This window comes from Coffea arabica, chromosome 3c (genome assembly GCF_036785885.1).
Source record: "Coffea arabica cultivar ET-39 chromosome 3c, Coffea Arabica ET-39 HiFi, whole genome shotgun sequence".
NCBI lineage: Eukaryota > Viridiplantae > Streptophyta > Magnoliopsida > Gentianales > Rubiaceae > Coffea > Coffea arabica.
The window spans coordinates 1,482,834-1,502,681 of record NC_092314.1 but is presented as its reverse complement, the minus strand read 5'-3'; the positions used below and the strand labels follow the sequence as shown (position 1 = coordinate 1,502,681).

General features: G+C 36.9%; 3 protein-coding genes across 4 annotated transcripts; 2 read left to right on the top strand and 1 right to left on the bottom strand.

Annotated features, from left to right (window-relative positions):
• Window positions 1–62: 62 nt before the first annotated feature.
• Window positions 63–3,269, top strand: LOC140037493 (uncharacterized). The gene is made up of 4 exons (XM_072081689.1): window positions 63–1,486; window positions 1,614–1,840; window positions 2,458–2,661; window positions 2,919–3,269. Exons 1-4 carry the CDS (start codon window positions 163–165, stop codon window positions 3,048–3,050), a joined length of 1,887 nt encoding a protein of 628 aa, XP_071937790.1. The 5' UTR covers window positions 63–162; the 3' UTR covers window positions 3,051–3,269.
• Window positions 3,263–5,509, bottom strand: LOC113733963 (uncharacterized). The gene is made up of 5 exons (XM_027260220.2): window positions 5,036–5,509; window positions 4,784–4,890; window positions 4,424–4,571; window positions 4,063–4,257; window positions 3,263–3,951 (listed from the first exon to the last, which is right to left on the bottom strand). Exons 1-5 carry the CDS (start codon window positions 5,243–5,245, stop codon window positions 3,724–3,726), a joined length of 888 nt encoding a protein of 295 aa, XP_027116021.2. The 5' UTR covers window positions 5,246–5,509; the 3' UTR covers window positions 3,263–3,723.
• Window positions 5,510–7,540: 2,031 nt separating this feature from the next.
• Window positions 7,541–14,992, top strand: LOC140037492 (uncharacterized). Of its 2 annotated transcripts, XM_072081687.1 has the most exons (13): window positions 7,541–8,062; window positions 8,663–8,846; window positions 9,687–9,755; window positions 9,840–9,938; window positions 10,641–10,720; window positions 11,005–11,836; window positions 12,086–12,777; window positions 13,408–13,492; window positions 13,677–13,728; window positions 13,823–13,872; window positions 14,118–14,165; window positions 14,288–14,460; window positions 14,562–14,992. In XM_072081687.1, exons 1-13 carry the CDS (start codon window positions 7,725–7,727, stop codon window positions 14,563–14,565), a joined length of 2,706 nt encoding a protein of 901 aa, XP_071937788.1. In that variant the 5' UTR covers window positions 7,541–7,724; the 3' UTR covers window positions 14,566–14,992. The 2 variants fall into 2 exon arrangements, with proteins under 2 accessions (XP_071937788.1, XP_071937789.1); XM_072081688.1 differs by having other exon boundaries at window positions 14,288–14,643.
• The last annotated feature ends 4,856 nt before the right edge of the window (window positions 14,993–19,848 follow it).

Sequence of the window (19,848 nt, the reverse complement as noted above, 5' to 3'; positions counted from 1 at the left end):
TACTTAATTCTATAAAAGCCGTCGTAAATAATAGCAAGACTTTTAACTTTTTGTGCCATGCTGACGAAAAAGAGAGTTTTTATTTTGAGACTGAATACTTGCAAATTGAATATATAAATCTCCTCTCCGGCAGCTGGAGTTCTCAGCCTATCCTCCGCAGCAATGGCGGCTCTGGGAAGCGGCACCATGACCACGGGCCTCCCCCACCCAAATTTCGCTGCCGCCACTCCAGTTCTAAGGAGGACGCCTCTCAGACTTGTTTGCTCTGTTCCAGCTCCGACCCCAAGAAGGCTCACCAACAGAAAAAACTACCTCCGCCAAAAAGTCCTTAAAACCCTAACTAAACCCTACCCCAGTTCTTTTACTGTTGAATCGCCCCAAAAAAACCCAGCTATCCCAGTCGAATTGAAACAGGAACAAGTTCTAATCGAGCAATTTTCCGGCGATTCTTGCCCTGCCACTGTTTTAAATGAGCTGGAAGAGCGGGAAATGCAAGAATTTCGAGAAGCTGAAGTTCGAGAACCTGTTAAGCTGGTGGACGATAGAATTGGTAATGTTTCTAAAAATTCAATTTTTAAACATGGTTTGTGGTTAGTGGCGGCTTTTTTGTTTCAGACCATTTGTGCTGTTTGGGTATTTGGGTCAGCTGAATTTGAGGATAAAAATTCAGCCTTGGAGGTTGATGTGAATGGAAAAGGTAAATCAAACGTGAAATATCTAAGGAACACTGAATTGAGATTGGGAAATGGTGGGTTTGTTTATGTGGATGAAGATGAAATAGGGAAGAAAATTGAGGAAATACAAGTAATGGCGCGGGAGGCGAGGGCGAGGGAAAGATTGGAAAGAGAAGTTAATGGTTTTCCTGCTGGAGATAGTGAGGGAGAGGATGAGTTTGGCCAGAGTGGTATTGAGAAAGAGGTTAATGATCGACTGGCCAAAGTGAGGAGGAGGTATAAAGATACTCGTGGAACAGCGCCTGTGGGATCAGTTGATCGTGTGAAGGAAAATGCGGTCAGTGAGAAGAATAATTTGGCAGGGCGACAGCCAATGGATGATGTGAAGAAAGATGGTGTGAGTGAGAAGAAAAGTTTGGGTGGGAAAGAATGTGAAGAATCATTGATGTTTAAGAAGAAGTATAGATTTAGAGGTTTATCTAGCAAGCCGAGTGATAAACCCAAGGGTTTTACTGGTTTAATCGATCATGGTGTTGGTAAAGAGGCAATTACTAGTGAAGGTGGTGGGGGTGAGGTGTTGATGAATGGTGGCATAGGTGGTGATGTTGCAGATTTGTTGGTTGATGTGCGCAAGCAGGACCTCTGGCCCAGTGATTTTAGAACTGGCATGTCCATTCGTTTGGAGGATGGTGAGAAGAAACAAGTGCTGGAAGCACCTATGCTTCAAGGAACTGCTGAAAAGAAGTTAATGAAAGAAAAAGACAGAAGAGAAGCAGAAGAGAAAGTAGGCTTTGTTAAGTCCAAATCAGACGGTATTTTTCTTGAACACGTTTTTGAGATTTAAACTTACATATGAGCGCCCTTTGTGCAATTGGTGAAAGTGTGCATCATCTAGTATCCTTTTTTTTTTTTTTTGTTCAGCAATTTTCTAAATTACAGGTCTTGCACAGGAGAGAAACCAGGGAAAGCCTCTGACAAATGCTGAGATCTCAAGAAAATCAAATATTTTGGAGAAGACTGATTTATCCAATGAACATGATGTGTTGAACAATACCGGCAATTTGAAAAGCAGAGGAACTGAGAACTACCAATCAGCCTCTAAAATTGGACAGAATAACTTAGAAAATGTGACTGATTGTTGGTGGTTGAGGCTTCCTTATGTTCTTGTAAGTTCATTAAATATAATTATCTTGTTCCTTAGTCCTTCCTTTGTCCCTTTTACTATTATACCGTCACTTAAATTTTCTGGTTGTTTAAGGAAACCATCTATATTTTGCTCCCGTGTTTAGATATTAAGAAAATAAGAATGCAAAACTGAAGTGAATTACTGTTGTTGAGAGAATGAGATTTTTTCAGATGAATCACGCTTACAGAATGTTCCTGTCAACGATTTATATTAGGGTCCTTTATATCTGTCTCTGCTACTTAGGCACAAGTATTTGTGTGCTGTGTTTGATCAATAGCTGAAGTTGCTGTGCATAAGATTGTTCCCCATGTGAAAGCAATTTGTAGAACAGTTTCTTCCCCAAAGAGTCATGAAGTGATTCAAGTGAGTGCAACTGATTGTTTCGCCTTCTTGTTTGATATGTCATATTTTTTCATGACATCTTTTCTACCCTGTCCTTGTAAAACAAGTTGTGAAGTTCTATTGGATGTGGAGAATAGCGTGATCATCGGGAAATACAAGAATTTGTTTGAAAAATTATATGCAACTGATCTGCATTTTCCTCTATTTAGATGGTGGGTAAAATCTGATTTTGTTTGTTACTGCTGGTTTTTTCAGGTTATCCTCATGCAAAGAAGACTTGATGGTAATGGTGTAGAACAAGGCCTATATACTTTGAGCAGTCCTTATGCAGAGAACGACTCATCTCACATGGTTGCTTTTGAAGATCGTAGTGATGCAACCAACTTCTGTTATCTGGTGCAATCCTTCTTTGAAGATCTTGAAGATTTTACTGCTGAAATTGTTCCCTTATCAATCGAAGTAAGAACCTTGAGCTGATCTTACTAGCCAATGAATCCTGCTTCGTTAGCTTCTTTGATTTCTTCTTTTTTTTTTTTTTGTTCTCTATGCTTTGTACTATTTAAGTCCCTCTTTTTTCCCCAAAAGAAAATCCATGTATTGCGAAGTGTGAGTTATCCTGAAAATGGCAGTGAAAAAGTGTTCTACTTCACCTAAAATTATATTCACGAACCTGAGTCTTACAATTCTGCAGCTAATATGTGTATTACCCTTTTCAGGAACTCAAAGAACGAGTCAGTTCTCATACTTTGAAAGTAATTGTGGTGAAGAAGGGGCAGCTGAAGCTTTATGCTGGGCAACCGCTACCAGATGTGGAGATGGCCTTGAGGTCTCTGGTTGGACAAAATTGAAAGTAACTATGGTCCTACAAAACCAGATAGGATGACAAAAGAACCTTCGTTCTGCGGTGCAAATTTTCGTGGAGTGGTAGTGGTGGGAGTTTGCATCTGCTGATGCAGAAAAAAGATTACATTTTCATATGGTATTAGAATTTTGGGGTAGGCCTGCTACAAATTTCAAGATTGTACGAATTCTTTGTGTGCTAGGAAATGGAGAGAAGTACTTTCTTCTGTTTTTTTTTTTTTTTTTTTTTTTTTTTCTTCGCGGGCTATGTTTTTTGATATACTGGCTACGTTTCAGTTATTTAAGCTTATAAAAAGTGAGAGAGGGTAATAAAACAAAAGCTAGCCAACCTCTATTCTTTTGTCGCTTCAATGAGCACTTCATTTCTTCGGATGAATAGTAAAGCGTCAATTGTATTGACTTTTTAGCTCAACTGCCTCATGAATACCATAAATTCTCTTGAAAGCCAAAAGAATTGTGGACAAGTAGCCTTATTGCTAAACATGTTTGCGCCATCTGCATGGTCAATACTTCTTCGCCTTAATCATTTCCCTCGCACAACAATCTTGAAAACCTAGCATTCACATGAAGGAATACAAATATATGGTTCCTCCAACTGCTAACGGCACTACTGCCACCTTTTGCTACTACGCTACTTAGCCAGTAGTGGCATGAGTATTGCTAAGAAACAAGTTTAATCATAGCTTGTGCATGAATAGCTGGGAGATTAGATTGGCAAAAGCTTTGCCATTCCTCCTGCTTCTCTTCTTCATTTTCTGTAAGAGCTTCATACACCGAAGCAACAATGGCTCGAGCTGCTTCTCTTGCTTCAGGAAGCCTATCATTCAGCAATTCAGCAGCAGTTTGTATCAAAGAAACCAACCCAAATTCTTTCATTCCTTCCGGTTCCTAAGATTGATATTACATAATAAAGCACCATGTCACCATTATGAAAAAACCCTTCATAGTTGTAATCCAAAAGTAGAGTTCTTTTTTTTTTTTTTTGGCATATAACCGTACCAGCTTGGAGACGCAGCGTGAGATTGAAATTGCGGCTTTTGCTCTGATCCTTAGGTTTGAATGGCTAACATAGGTTTTGAGCTTACGGAGCAAAGGCAAAGGGGTCATGGACTCCACCATTGCCTTCACTGCATTGTCTGCTTCTTCACAAACAAACCTTTTATCTTGTGAAGCTTTGAGCAGCAGCTGCAAAAGCTGTAAGTTGACCAAAAAGCAGTCCAACTCTTAATGAGAGCACTTTTACACCAATATGGCAGAGGGAATGAAAGTTAAGTTACAGATTGCGGCCACTCTTAAGAGCTAATTCAGTCTAAGTAAAACAAATACAAACCAAGATTAAAAATGAGACTAAGATGCAAACCAGCTCGTCAAATGCATCAGATGTGGAGGGTTCCAGCAACTTATCACCGAAGGCTGTGAAGATATCAGATGAAGTCATGATAGAAGTCTTGCAAAGAGCACTTCTTGGGTTCTTCATTGCCTTCGCTGTGACCAACATAACTCTATCCCTATATTAGTACAAGATCTGCATTAGCACAATCTCGTTTCTCAGTCCCTTTTTTCTTTTTTGGTTGGGGGAGAGGATGGTTGAGAGAGAAGAATTAAGCCCTTGTTCTAAATCAAGGAACGAAGGCCCTTAAAGTCACGTCGGGTCCTCCAATGCTCAGTGCATATTTTAGGACAAACCTATGAATTAGGCAGGAAAAAATGAGAAACTTACAAGATTGGCAGCAGGAGAATGGAATGATACAGAGCGAACCGCCTAGCATCATTTAATGATTCACAAACCTTCACCCAATCTTTGGATTCCAATCCTTCAATAAGTCCCTGAATTTCAAACAAAAGACAAACGGGATCCATCAAAAACCTATTTTTCCTCTCAGAATTCAATTAAAACGTCGGTAGAACATTCAATGATATACTCAAATGAAAAGCCAATTTTTCGAAAAGCAGGTAGGGAGTTTAGGACTACTCGGACTTCGGCTTCTGGGTCAGCAATAGGTTTGAGATTTTCAGAAGGGATATAATCAACGGAGGCATCAGCAGTTGCCTGTGGAGGTTTATTTTCATCATTTACTCCATAATCAGGCTGTTGTTTCTCGGCTGTGACTGCAATTTTGGGCTGCTTCTTTGGTCTTTCTGATGGGATTTGTAAATCATCATCAGGAGGTCTCAGCGCCATGTTTCAATCAAGATCGATAACAGAATTTCACGGATGAATTAAAGGGGGTTCTTGAAAAGATGACCTTTTGAGATATAGGAAGAGAGATTGGAAGATAGAGTTCTTAGATGATGGGGTCTGACCTCCATTTCAAGAAGCGCTACTTCAATTGAAGGAGATAGTAGTGCAACGGTTATTTCGATTTTGAATTTTGAGGCTAAGGTTGAAAAACAAGCAACTTTAGGCACACTTTTGCTAACGGTTACTTTATTTATTCTCTTTTTTAAGATATTAAATTTTGAAAGTTATCAAATACAGAGTCTATAACAAAAGACCACTAATATCTTCAAATTGTTCATGCTAGCTCACAAGCTATTATGATTACAGTAGTTTTATGATAATATAAATCCCTTAATACTAACTCAGACATCAATCCTTTTTTTTTTTTTTTGTTTTCCTTTAGGTAGATTAAGAAAATGAAAAAAAAAAAAAAGATAACTCATGGCGAAGTGAATATTTAAAAATGCATATATGACAAGCATAACAAATAAGTTTTGACCACAATGAAGGACCAAAAGAACAACGGGAAATGAAAAAGGATAGCTCCTACCGGCCCTCACTTAGGCACTAATCGTGAATTAGTTTGAAACAGGTTTTTTTTTTTTTTTGCTTTTTTGTTCTTTCTTATTTTGATAAAAGAAGATATTATTAACTAAATTGCTTAACAAAGTTGAGTGAAGAATTCCATTAGGTTTGAAATTTTAGCATAGAAAACTAAATTCATATGCCACTTTAGCGACACCCATTTGGAAGCCAAATTTTTTGTCAAGTTTGTCTGTTACAAGTTTTTTCAAAACTTTAACTACAATAACTTCAAAAAACTTTTTAAAGTTTTTAAACTATACACTTCAAAATATTCAAAAAAAAAAACACTTCGAAAATTTTTTTAAAAATTTCTACAGTAAAATTTTATACAAACACCTAAAAAACTCACCGTGCAAACAGGGTTACATCAACATATTTTGCTTCCAGCGTGGAATTATTGGCCACTAGTTGACAATTCCTTCATGGGGTCTGTTTGGATTGTAAGTTATTTGGGATTATTTGAGATATTTTTACTGTAGCACTTTTTATGATGTGATGTATGTAAGATAAAAAGATATTGGGAAGATAAAAAGGTGTATTGGAAATTATAAAGATGATGTAAGCAAATAAAATTGGGAAAAGAAATGCCTGTAATGATAGCAGCTTCCTCCTCCAGTCCAGAAAGAGTTGATCAAGTAAATCAAAATATGTTATTAGTAAAGCAATAATTGAAACTCATTAGCGTAATAATTATGCCTTTTATTGGGTGTTAGTCAACTTCAAAGAATAAAAAGCATTAGTCAATTTTACAGTCATGAGGGGCGGAAGAGCATCTCCGTTGCTCCTCTTTCCAGTTTCGAAAGGAAACGTGGTTCACTCACAAAATAAAAAAATAATAATAATAAAATCCATGTATTATTGAGAGTTAATAAGGAATCAAATGCTAATATTTTAAAAGAGCGAGGTTAAATCACGAGCAAGGAGTAATAACAGCATAGGTTTGTCTAATGAGTGCCTTATCAACGCTTAAGATAAGTTTCACATGTGAGTGTGTTTGGATGGTAAATTATTTGAGATAATTTTGTAAAAAAAAAATACTGTAGCACTTTTTAAATATGATGTATGTGAGATAAAAAGATGATTGCAAAAAATGTATTGACGATGCAAGTAAATTAGTATGTGTAAATAGGTTATAAATAAGGTGTAATAATATACAATCCAAACACATGTTTTTGAAAGAATAAAGCTAATTCGCGTCAGTGTCTGATATGCACTAAAATGTTTCAAAGTAATAAAGTACTACTTGTGTGTGTCTTGAATATCGAGATAGAAATACTAAAATGACCAACACAAATTGGCTCGATTGATAAAAATGGATCATTTTTTAGCAAAAGGTCATATATTTTGAATCTCACTATTGTATAAAAGGTGTGTTATTGGGTGATACGTAAGAATCCTGGTAAACGACTGGAAGTTTAATCCTGTGACAGTGATCGAAACCGAATACATCCAAATTTTTTCTTACTTAAAAAAAAAGTATTTAAATTATCAATGTGTGTTTGCCGGTTTAAGCGGTAAATTGTAGTACTGTATTAAATTAAACGAGTGCCCATCAATACATAATAGAAAAATCCTACCAATGCTTGAAACAACCGGCGTTTCTGTATGTCGTTTTGAGTAAGAGCCTTTTGGTAACTAGAAGTCCTCTCGCCAAAATGGCCCGTTAATTTCGTTTCGGTCAAGGGGGAAAAAAAATCCCGAGGAAGATTTCCATTTCTCTTCTCAGTTCTCCCAAATTTCATAGAGGAGACCATTTGTCTCCAAGAAAGAATGGCATCAATCCAAACAATCCTGAAACTTCTCCATGACCAAACACTAACCATTTTCACACACCTCACGCACTAGATATAATAACATGGAAACACACTACCCTAACGCTACTCTCACTAGGCAGCACCACGATCAACGGACGGTTCAGAATCAGAGACCTTACAGCCACAGCGGAGGAGCCGGAGGAGGACCAAGCCCTAGCATTGAAATGCCGAAACAGCCTTCCCATACGCCGTCCGATAATGACCAGAGCAGCGCCAGTGAGCTCCGGGCAGCGGCACTGGATTGTAATCTCACTTCCCTTTGTGACCACATCCAATTGGAAGGTTTCAATAATGGCGCTTTCTCAGACGTCATCGTGCATGCCATGGGGTCCACTTACCATCTCCATCGCTTAATTCTATCTCGTAGCTCTTACTTCAGGTCCTTGTTCTTCCTACTTTTTTTATTGTTTATAGACATAACTGCTGTTGCATGGTGGGAATCGTGTAATTTTAGTCTGAATTCGTGAAAAGATGTAGTAAAGTTCATATCTTTTAGCTAGAATCATGAAATTAGAGTTCTCTGGAGACTAATTTTAGGAGGAAATTTCTGTTGGGAAGGTGTTTTAATGCTTTGGTTTCTTTCTTAACCCCATTATTGTTTGATAGGATGCCAGTGAGTCTAACCATGCTGAACACCGCAATGCTCAACCTTGGTGTGATTTTAAGATTGTCTTCGAGCTTGGGTCAATTATCATTTGAGCTGAGCTTATGTATACAAGTTTTAAACTTAATGAATTTGTGCTTCTTCTTCTTTTTTTTTTTAAGCATTATTGAGGTTGTGCTTAAAAGGTTGATGAAGAGTAAATCTTGTTGCATCTTGGTTTGATTAGTTGAATCTAGCAAGCATGACTTGCTGCCTCTTGCTTTATGAACTTGGTTGCTGTGCTTATATGCAAGAAAAAACATTCCTTCGATAGATGTATGTTGAATGCCTCGTGTCTTGGATCACAGTTGTTTGTTTTTGTACTTTGAGCTGCAGAAACATGCTTCAGGGACCCTGGAGAGAAGCTAATGCGCCAATCTTGACCTTGCATGTTGATGATAGCAATGTAAATGGGGAGGCTATCTCAATAGCTTTGGCATATCTCTATGGACATCATCCTACGCTTACGGATAATAATGCATTTCGAGTTCTTGCAGCTGCATCCTTTCTTGACCTTCAGGTACTTATTAATTCATGGGATCTAGTTATGGTTGTTTAAGCATCCATAATCTCTGGAAACAAGATGTCTGGGGTTATCTACTAAGTTGAATATTGAGAGCTGTGCTTTGGTTTTAAGCATTAAATAATGCTTATGTTCTGCTTTCTAGTAAGTTAGCTTAGCAAATTTACTAAATTGATATGATCCATAGAAACTGTATGTGGTACTTGTTACCCAATTCACTTGTATTACTCATATACACAAGGATGAGCATTGGCACACTGATAAGATCTCTGCATTGTGATGAAAGAAGTCATAATTTTAAGCTGTGGAACCAGCTTCTGCTTTCACTCCTTCGAGACCTGTTTATTGGTTCTATTGACCATTATTATGGAGGGTCCAGATTGGGCTTCTGGTTGATGGCTGGGCTTCCTTAGTTTCAATATTCAAGTATGGTTTGTGTTTATCCTTTGATAGGGCAAATGGTCATTTTTACCAATCCAGCTGAGTTCCTTGTCTTTCCCTTTCTTGAATCTGTTGCATGTTTCTTGGCTTATCTCCATGTGAACCTGTGATCATCTTTAGCAGTCTTCTGGTGGATGTACTGAATTGTGCTGTCATAAGTCAATGTTAATCAAGTAAAATGAGATTGAATTTTCGGGTATTTGGTTCTGATCTGACTGTCAGATCAAATTATTTATCTCTCTACACAACACGAGTTTTGGATAACCTGAAAGTTAATCTTGTATCTGTCAAACTGTTAGCATGTTTATTTGCTCTTCTGAACGTGTGTGCACATCTTCCTGGTGACTTTTCCACCTCCCTTGCATGCCATAGTAACCCTTGATGTTTTACATGCAGGATTTGTGTGCATTCTGCACAGATTTCATTGTGTCTGAATTGTGGACTTCAAACTTCTTAGCATATCAGGTTTAAGATTTCTGGTTATGATCTCTATCTTTTCATCATCAACATGTGCTTATTTGATACTATTAACTTGGACTTCTCAACTAGGTATTTGCAGAGAGCCAGGATTATGGTATATATGGAGAACGAGTTAGGAACGCTTGTTGGGGTTACCTATGTCAAAGTGGTGCCATAGAACTTAAGGAGGTGACAACTGGAAATGCCTGTAACACTGTGACATATGATGTTTAGAGAATTTTTTTCTCGAACTACCTTTTGAACATGCAGCTTAATTCCCTAACTGATGTATATTATTGGAGAAATTGTTTGAAATTCGTAACCTGGAATAGCTAATTCTCTTGAATGACATGTGCTTCAAAAATTCATTAGTGTGTTTTCAGGATGAAGGGGCTAATTTGAAAGACTATTAGCATGAGTAGGTTCTTGGAATCTTGCTAGAGGAAGAGTACTAAGTTTCCCATATTGGAAATGGATAATATGTTTATTTTATGTTTTGTATTTTTACTTGTAAAGAAACTGACAAAACCTTGATTTCCTTAACTATGTCACCTTCTTGAAAGCAGACACTAACTGCATAGGTTTCTCAGAGTTTTTGGGAAAGCACATAAGTCTGCGTGATTATAGATCATGAATTAAAAGGATATTTAAGTAAATCACAATATGATTTTTTTTTCAAACAGTATTGGAATAATGCTATTGTGGATTTTGGCTTAATACTTGAACATTTCTATTCTGTGATGATGGAAACTGTTTTTGCATGCATTGTTTCTTCTTGTGAATGATGTTTTATCTATGCCTTTTGCAACTCAGAATCTTTTCTGATTTCATTCTATGCATATAACGATGACAATACTGATAGTCTCTTACCTAATCCTCTGAATAAGACAGGTGCTGCCTAAGCTATCCTCTCAAACTTTGCATGCCCTGTTGACTTCTGATGAATTATGGGTGCCCAGTGAAGAAAAAAGGTGAGGAACTATTCTTTTGATTTGAATTTCAAGATTGAATCACTCGTTTGGGTATACAATGAATCACCACTCATCTGGAAGCATAGATTATAAGTAAACTAACACCTCGTAATTCCTTGTGCTGGCTGGATTGTTTTAAATAAGTCTAAACAATCAAACTCCGTGATGGTGGTGCAGCAAAATTGAAGAGCCATATTGGATTGATAACAAATCTAAATGCTAAAAAGTGTATGTTTTCACGAGGTTTTAATAGACTAACAGTTAACATCCCTGTTGATGAAAAGGTTTGAACTGGCATTATATGCTCTCCTTGCAAAAGGTGCTCTTGGCAAGGTGGAGAACGAAGACTCTGGAAATTGCAGTTCTGAGGTGGGAAAAGCTGATTATGCTGATGATTCTATAGGAAGTGGAAATAACTTGATTGAGGATTGCCCTAAAAGATTGGAACTTGAACTCGGGTGTATCGATTTAAAAGATGAGCACGAAGGCCAAAATGCTGCGCACAACATTTTGGTTGAGCTTGCTGATCAGGTAGTTGATTCACACTCTGAGGTTCAAAGTTGCAAACAGAAGGTTCAACAAACAGCATGTGAACAATCCAACACGGTGGCAGAATACCGTTCCAAACTTGGACAAGCATCATCAAGCAGCTCCTTTCCATATACAGGTGGTGGAAGTGGGTCTTCATGTTCTTATTTTGAAATGCCAAGTGGTGTTCGTCCTTGTGGATTGGGGGGAAGTACAATGGCATTGGAAGGACCTTCTGAGGAAGATTCATGCTACCAACTGAATAATAACAGTTGGCTTCCTGGAGATGAAAGACATAGCATGTCCATGAACTTTTCTCGTGATGCAAGTCTGTCCAGCGAATGGGGAAGATGCAATATGCCTCCTCTATCATGGGGTGGTAGGACTGTTGGGCGAAGAGAGGTGAAAAGTTGCTTGACTGGGCATGATGGTCTGAGCAGGGAATATTATGATGCTTTTGTCAGTATATTTGAAGCTGGCACTCTTTTATATTGCAATATGTCTTTTGAAGCTCTTCTAAGTGTCAGAAGGCAGCTTGAAGAAATGGGATTCCCTTGCAAAGCTGTGAATGATGGGCTTTGGCTGCAGGTTTGAAACTGAAATCTTGCATATTTTGTACATGTATCTTGATGATGCAAACATCTGATTTGTCTGATATCTCCTTGCTAGTTTGACATAGAATTTTGAATTAAAAATGTATAACCTGCCAAACGTGAGAGGCTATTTGCTGAACAAACAGTTGCACTTCAACAGAATATTTCACGTATCTTGTGAAAAGATTTTGCTATTCTTTACTTTCCTGAAAGCTAGTAGTCACTTGTTTCTCTATTCTTTCAGATGCTACTAAGTCAGCGAGTTCAAGAAATTGGAGCTGAGACATGCAAAAACTGTTGCCTTACGAGTATGGTATGTGCATGTAGGCAACCATATGGATATCCTTGTAGTGTTCCAGCTACTGGGTATTACATGCAAGATCATGACCAGAGTAATCCATCCAGTGATATTGGAAACGTGTTTGTTACTGGTTCTGTTCAGGGGGAAGGAAATGGCCACTTCAGGCCTGTGCGTGTACATATTCGAGGACCTATTGATGGGCTTGCTGGTATTGGACGAGGAACTACATGCGTGCCAGCAGCTGCATGGACTCCAACACGTTTTGTTTTTTCTCGCGTACCATTTGGTATGGGTAGCCGGAACTGTCAGCAATCTATCGGTAATGATGATCCAGAGAATAGAGCTGAGCAAAATGGAGACCTTGCTGGGGATGGTTTGACAGCATTGGTTGGGTTAAGTCAGGGAGGAAGTCATATGGGTAATATTCATGGGGAGCAGATACCAAGAGATTATGAAACAGAATTACAAAGCAGACTGGTAGATTCCTCTGTGACTGGGCCAAGTACTAGTGGTAGGCATATGCAAATGCTGGATTCTTCTGAGCATGATATTGGAATTGAGTGGCAAAGCACGAACAATGGGATATCATTGGACATGAAGACACCTCTAAGTCACTTCCCTCCCTTCCGCTTTGCGTGAGTAATTATTCTTTATGACTATACATTTCGCTAATTGGACAACTGCATACATGTTCAAATGGCTTCTTTAGTAGATTTTTGCAACACTGTTTGCGGGTTCAGATGTTTGATACATCTAATTGATATTGGTGTTGCACTGCCCGCAATAAGCTCGTATCTCCACTTAAACATGGAAACTGTTTGTTACTGCTTCTTCCAGAAATATGAATGAGATCATGAACTAGATTTTATTTCAATGAGGTCTAAAACTGATATAGATGGAAGAATAACTACCCCTTTCAGGTGTGTCTCTGGCCCTATGACATTATGACACATCGCATATATTTTCTATAAAGACACAGTTATTGGGCCTTTCCTTTTTTAGATAATTTTTCAGCAGGGGAAGGGCAGGAAGGAAGAGGCAGGAATGAAGGGAAATGGAGGATGAGAGTTGATCCTTTTTTCTGAGATGAGGAACCATGATCCTAAACTACTGGGTCCTATCCAATTCTCAGGGGAAAAAAAACTAATTTAACCATGAAAATTAGCAGACACCATGGCGGCTTTTTTTTTTTTAATTAATGAATATTTTCTTGAGTTCTTTGATGCTTGACCTCCCCTTTGATTCTTCTGTTTCCCACTCGACAGGGTTGAGTTTCAGGATGTACACAGGCTGGGTGATGGTCAAGTGAAGCACTCTCCAGAAGTCTTTTATGCTGGTTCGTTGTGGAAGGTATCTGCCATTCCAGTTCTTTTGTAAATGTATGTCAGATGACAACTCCCCCCCCCCCTCTTCCCCCTCTCTCTCTCTCTCGCAGTTGTAGTTTCATCCAGGTCCATTGTGATACTTCACACATATTTGTATCATTTCCTCACCTTCTTTTTTACTCACTTTTTTGGGTGTCATGAATTAATAGGTGAGCGTTCAGGCTTTTAGTGATGAAGACCCTCAAGGGCGGAGGACCCTGGGTAATTTTCCCCATGCTTCATATTAATAACTTCTACTCTCGATAGCCGTTATCTCCATCGTTCAGGTCAAGTTTTTAAATTCTTTTGAATTCAGGACTTTTCCTTCATCGGCGGAAGGCTGAGATAGCTGGTACAGTGAGAAAGGTCAGCCTTTTTCCTAGGTGGTTAGAACATGACATGGTTTCTTTGAGTGATTACATTGAGCTTCATAGAACATGTGCTTGGGAAAAGTCGTATAATGTGATGGATTATCCTATTCGTGGATTATGTTTTCTAATTTGCTGGAGTTCGTGGAAGGCCTTTAGAGTATCCAAACTTTGCTCTTCCCTTGTGGTGTTTTCTTCCACTTAGCTTTCAAGCTAGCCTCGTTTTCTTTTATTGTTTTTCAGGTCCATATGTATGTTGATTCTCGTGAAAAAGTCACTGCTAGATACCAGGTGAAATTTGATAGAGGACTCTCTTATCAAAATCTTCTACCTAGTTTTTTCAGATATGACGCACTGCAAGAATATTGTGTTAACAAATGCGGTGTCTTCTAACTTTACCTTTCTTGAGCCAGTTGATATGTCCATCAAAGAGAGAAGTAATGGTCTTTGGAAGCTTTAAGCAAACAGGAACACTTCTGCCCAAGGCTCCCAAGGGATGGGGCTGGCGTACAGCTTTGCTGTTTGATGAGCTTGGTGATCTTCTGCAGAATGGGGCGCTGCGGGTTGCGGCTGTTGTACAGCTTATGTAAGGAAGCTTGGGCAGATAAACTGCAATTCTTGAACATTTTGGATATCTGAGTCCTACCATGAAAGTTGACTGACAACACTACTATGATCTGTGTTCAGATGAAAGTCAGCTTTGCAGTTTGAGGACTGCAGTTCGGAGCTTTGTCAGAACTTTTAACAAGAAGCTAAATCTTTATCGCAAGAGTTTTACAAAGGCCAACCAACATTGGACTGGAAACACGAAAAAGTTCTTACTTGTTTTCGGAAGTTATTTAAGCGAGCTGCTGGAAAGAAATATACATCCAATACTTGAAACATAATTAGCCCATTGTGAAGGGGTAATGTGTATTTTGAGCTATCTTTATCAACATAATTAGCTCATTGTGAGGCTGATAATGAATGCTGAATTAGTAAATGATGTTAAGCGTTATTGTCGATAGAGATTCGAATCTTCTATTGAAACCCGTGCCATCATTGTCTATAATGTTGTATAAGTTGAACTATATATATATACTAGGCATTCGACCCCGCGGCTGTCCGCGGGGTGCCCATATTATGGTGTTATTGAGTGATGAAGAATGTAAAATAAAGTAGAAGAAATTATAAATAGAGGGTTATTGTTTTGTTGAATAGTATAGTAGTGATTGTAGAATAAGCAAAATACACCAAAATGGAAAAAGTAAGGAGATTTTTTAAATTTGCTAATAGTTTATGGAGTCACCTAAGGTAAGTAAATTCAGAGTTAATGCAGACTAAAAAGCTGCAACAAAGAAAAATGATTCTGTGCGAAGTAGTCAGTTTTTTGGCAAAAATCATGGGAACAAAACAGATATTCTTAGGTAATTAATAGGGAGGAGAAAATGATAGAAACATAACTTCAATCACAAGGAAAGAAAATAAGTAACTGTAGATTGATTAAGAGTAAACGAGGAAAAGGACAACCAAGAAATGCAGTAAAGAAAAACAAGGACATACCTGACTGAAGCCGGCGCGAAGCTGAGAATTTGATAACAGGCTGAGAATTTGAAACAGGGATCAGGAAAAGCCAATAGAAAATAAAGAGCTAACAGGAAGGCGCAAGAGAAAAGAGAAACATCTCTAAAGCATTATAATAGTTGGTAGTCCGTAGATAAAGAAAACCAAACCAAAGAAACTGACGGTGAAAAGGTTAATATAGATAGAACGCATATAGTCTTCAACTATACAAAGAGTTTGAGGTTTGGCAGAAGGAAACACATGCATGCATTAAATCTGACTAATGATTGCAAGTCCACTATGACAGTATGTAATCTGTGAAAGAACCGAACGAAACAAGCATATCTCTATCTGTAAGTACATGACATGAACTGTAACTACAGGTGTAACTTCTAATATGTAACCACGTAAGATAAATTTTGCGCCACGTAACCTTTAATCACCAGGGAACAACCACGTAAATTTTGATAGCATGCGGTGGCATTGTAGAAGAATTGCTATATATTTTGCTAAAAATATCTTAAAACGCAAAAGCTTTAAATTAATAATATTAGATACACAAAAAATTTGTCTCGAAATATTTTTTTTTTCAGAAAATCAATATTTTTGTTCAGATATATATTTTGCCGAACATGCACATATATAAAAAGGCACACAACTAATTATCACTTTGTCCTAAACACATTTATGTTATGCTATTCAATCTTAAAACGCAAAAGCTTTAATTTAATAATTGAGTAGTTAACAAATATTATCGAAGTAACATTTTTGAAATAGAGGAAAATTATCCGATATTTTTAAAAATAATTGATCGTATTAATGGAACCTAATACAAAGCGGGACAATTGATTTATATTTATTAGATATGCACATATTGGAATAAGATGAGAAAATAGAATATGAGCACAACAGCAAAAGGAGACAATTAACTTGTAACTGGAGCTTGACGGCAAGCTTTAAATTAATAATTGAGTAGTTAATATTAAAACACAAAAGCTTTAAATTAATAATATTAGATACACACAGAATTTGTGTCCATATATATATTTTGCCGAACATGCATATACAAATATTATCAATCTTAAACGCAAAAGCTTTAATTAGCTGTAATTTAATAATTGAGCAGTTAACAAATATTATCGAAGTAACTACTCAATCTTAAAACGCAAAAGCTTTAATTTAATAATTGAGTAGTTAACAAATATTATCGATCTTAAAACGCAAAAGCTTTAATTTAATAATTGAGTATATTAGTGTAACATTTTTTGAATTTTACTTACAAACATTTACGTTTTTAACATAAATTAAATGATTCAAAGTAAAATGTTCATAAATAGCTAGTACTTTGTTCATGTAATAGAGAAAACCAGTAAAGAGCCGGTATGCTTTGGGCAATTTCTTTTTTTACTTTCACATATTTAATTTATGTTAAATACAAAACCTATGAGTTTCCCTTTCATAAAAATATTAGTGTAACACTTTTCCAGTTTTAGCTACAAAACATTTATGTATTTTACACAAATTAAATAATTCAAAGTAAAATGCCCATAAATAACTAATATTTTGTTCATGTAATGCAAAAAACCCATAAAGAGCTGGTATGTTACAGGCAATATCTTCCATTTGTTTATTAATTATATGTACATGTATTTTATATTGGAACATGTGTAAAGATTTGTAATATAAGTTTTGCAATGTAGTATGGATTTGTCATATTTTGTATTATTTTGAATGATTATGGTTTTGATATGTTTTTCTATTGGTAAAGTAAGTAATTGTTTTGCACTTTTTTATTTTTTTGGTATTTTATTGTTTACAGTATATTTATGTTTTGTCTAATTGTGATTTGATTATTGGTTCTAATTAATTTTATGCTAGTGAAAGTTGTGAGAGTGGATTAATTGAAGGATTTCTTAGTGTGTATGATGGTATAGTTTGAGGTGTATTATTCTAGGTTGTGTTGATTTTTGTAATATTTAGTATTGATTAGTAATGTGTAAATTGTATAAAATTTTTAATTGTTTGTTGCTGGTACTATTTAACCTGTGAAGAGTAATTTGGCAGCCAAGGTTGCTGATTTTGTTTACGTATCATATATATATATATTTTTTTGCTATATATGGATGGATATAGTGGTATTTTTCTTATGTCCGAAACCCAAACACAGTGGACCAACATAAGGCGGCAGACCAGAAAAGATTTCGCAAAAACCGTGAGAGGTCCAATAAATCTGGGCAGACATATGCAGCAGGCAACGGGCCAACCACTAAAAATATTATTTACAATAAAAAGACGAAAAAGGCCAAAATCTGTAGAGAAACAACAACGAAACCAGTGTAAAAGGGTAAAATTGGAATAAGGCGACCAAAATTTAGAACCTGTGGCCGACAAGCATGAAACAAAGATGACCCCACAATGAGTTCCATCACACCTACAAAGACAAATGAGGACAAAATCAATGCTCAAATTACAAAATAACCAGTGGAAATCACTGTTGCCAACCCTTCGGCGCTTTATGTAGTTAGAGATATGGGTTGCGTAATTCTACTTATCTGATGAGGTCGACAGGGAATTGTTATATTATCTGCAAAACCTAACTAAACTGAAATCTGAAAGAAAACCCATAATCGGTGAGCGCAACTTTTTATCTCAGTTCACTTTTTTTTTTTTTGGCCCGTTGGAGTTTTAGCACAAATAGATATCATCTTTGCACAATTAATTTTAAAAAAAAGTGGTTGGAGAATCACTTTCGTTCACCGTCCTTAAAGAGTCATGCTGCTGTACAAGGATGGAGTGCTCATCAGTCCTGTTTATTTATTGTTCGATTCGTACTCATTTCAAATTACCCTGACGTGGTTGTTGTTCTACTCTCTTAGTACTTCTTATCCTCCTGTTTTATGTTCCTTTTTCGCATGAAGGAACAGCTGATTATAATTACTGAGTGTGTTTGGATTATATATTATTTTCTCCTTATTTATATACACTGACTTACTTGCATCATCAACACGTTTTTCAATCACCTTTTTTATCTCACATACATCACATTAAAAAAGTGTTACAATTTTTTTTTCACAAAATTATCTCAAATAATTCACTATTCAAACACACTTTTTATATTTCATGGTTCTAGTAACTAGATGGATGTTATATATGATAGTAGTATTTTATACGAATCTCGGCACGCATCAAGAGGAAGTGGAAGTTGGTTTTTCCTTTTCAGCCGTGGACAGGCATGAATCCTTCCAGGATTATCTGTTCCTCTATTCTAGCTTTTTATAGTATATCATTTCGCTTGCATCATAAACACATTTTCTAATCCAACTTTTTATATTTTTAACTTTCATTTTTTTATTTCCCGTTTGTTCGTCGCATCGTAAAAGTGTTATAATAATTATTTCAAATAATTTCTATCCAAACTTTGCTGTGATAAATACTAGTGTTGCAAGTTTGTGGCCTGCTACCAGTGGAAAAGCCGAGCTGTCATGTTCAGATCAGATATTTGGGAGACGTGTTCGAGTTCTTCTTTTTTGCCTTGTAAAACGCATCAGTCAGATTTCCGATGTTCTGTTTCCATTTCGTTTTCCTGAGTTCTCAGATGCTTTCAAACAACCTACTAATTGATTGCACTGTTAAACGCTGCTCCTACTATGGATTGGAAATGCATTCAATTATTGCTGCTTGGCTTCGTTTGTCCTGGAGTTGCGATCGAATTTGGTCCTCCTGCGGGTTCCCTCAGAAAAAAAAACAAAAAACAAAAAACAAAAGATTTTTGTGATCCTGCTGGAAACACCTGCTGCGTCCGTTATTGTCATATCCTACTAGCATGCCGACTCCTACCACCACGGGAGTATATTTTTTAAAAAGAAAAAAAAAAAAAGTATTGCGATGATTTGATATATATATATATAAAACTAAAAGAATCGTTAACAAATATATTTATGAAAAATATTATAAAAAATTGCAAAACAAACAGGGCAAAATAAAAATAATTGGTGGAAGGATATTCTACGCACAAATGGCGACAAGCAGAAGTGCCTAGGTAAAGTCTTAGTCGACCTGGCACCATTGGAATCCAAATAATTGGGCAGTTTGTGGCCAATTTGATCTGGACTTTCTTCAATCGATGGACAGGGTCAAGAGGGCTGGGATGAGCTGGTCCCTCCTGACATTTACTGAAAGTTGACGTGCTCTTCTTCATCCATCATTTTAGCTTAGCTTAGCTTAGCTTTGGCGGTGGGATTCACGGAGGGTATTGGGCAAATAAAATATTGGCGTCTTGTACATTGTTGTTCTTGGCACTCTGCCATTGGCGTTCCAGAATTTATCCTTTTTTTTTTGGTTGATGGAAAAGTGTGGACGCACCTCACTCATGAATCATGGTGCATGCACAAGACTCTAATGATCTAATAATAAACAAATGGTGGCAGCGGAC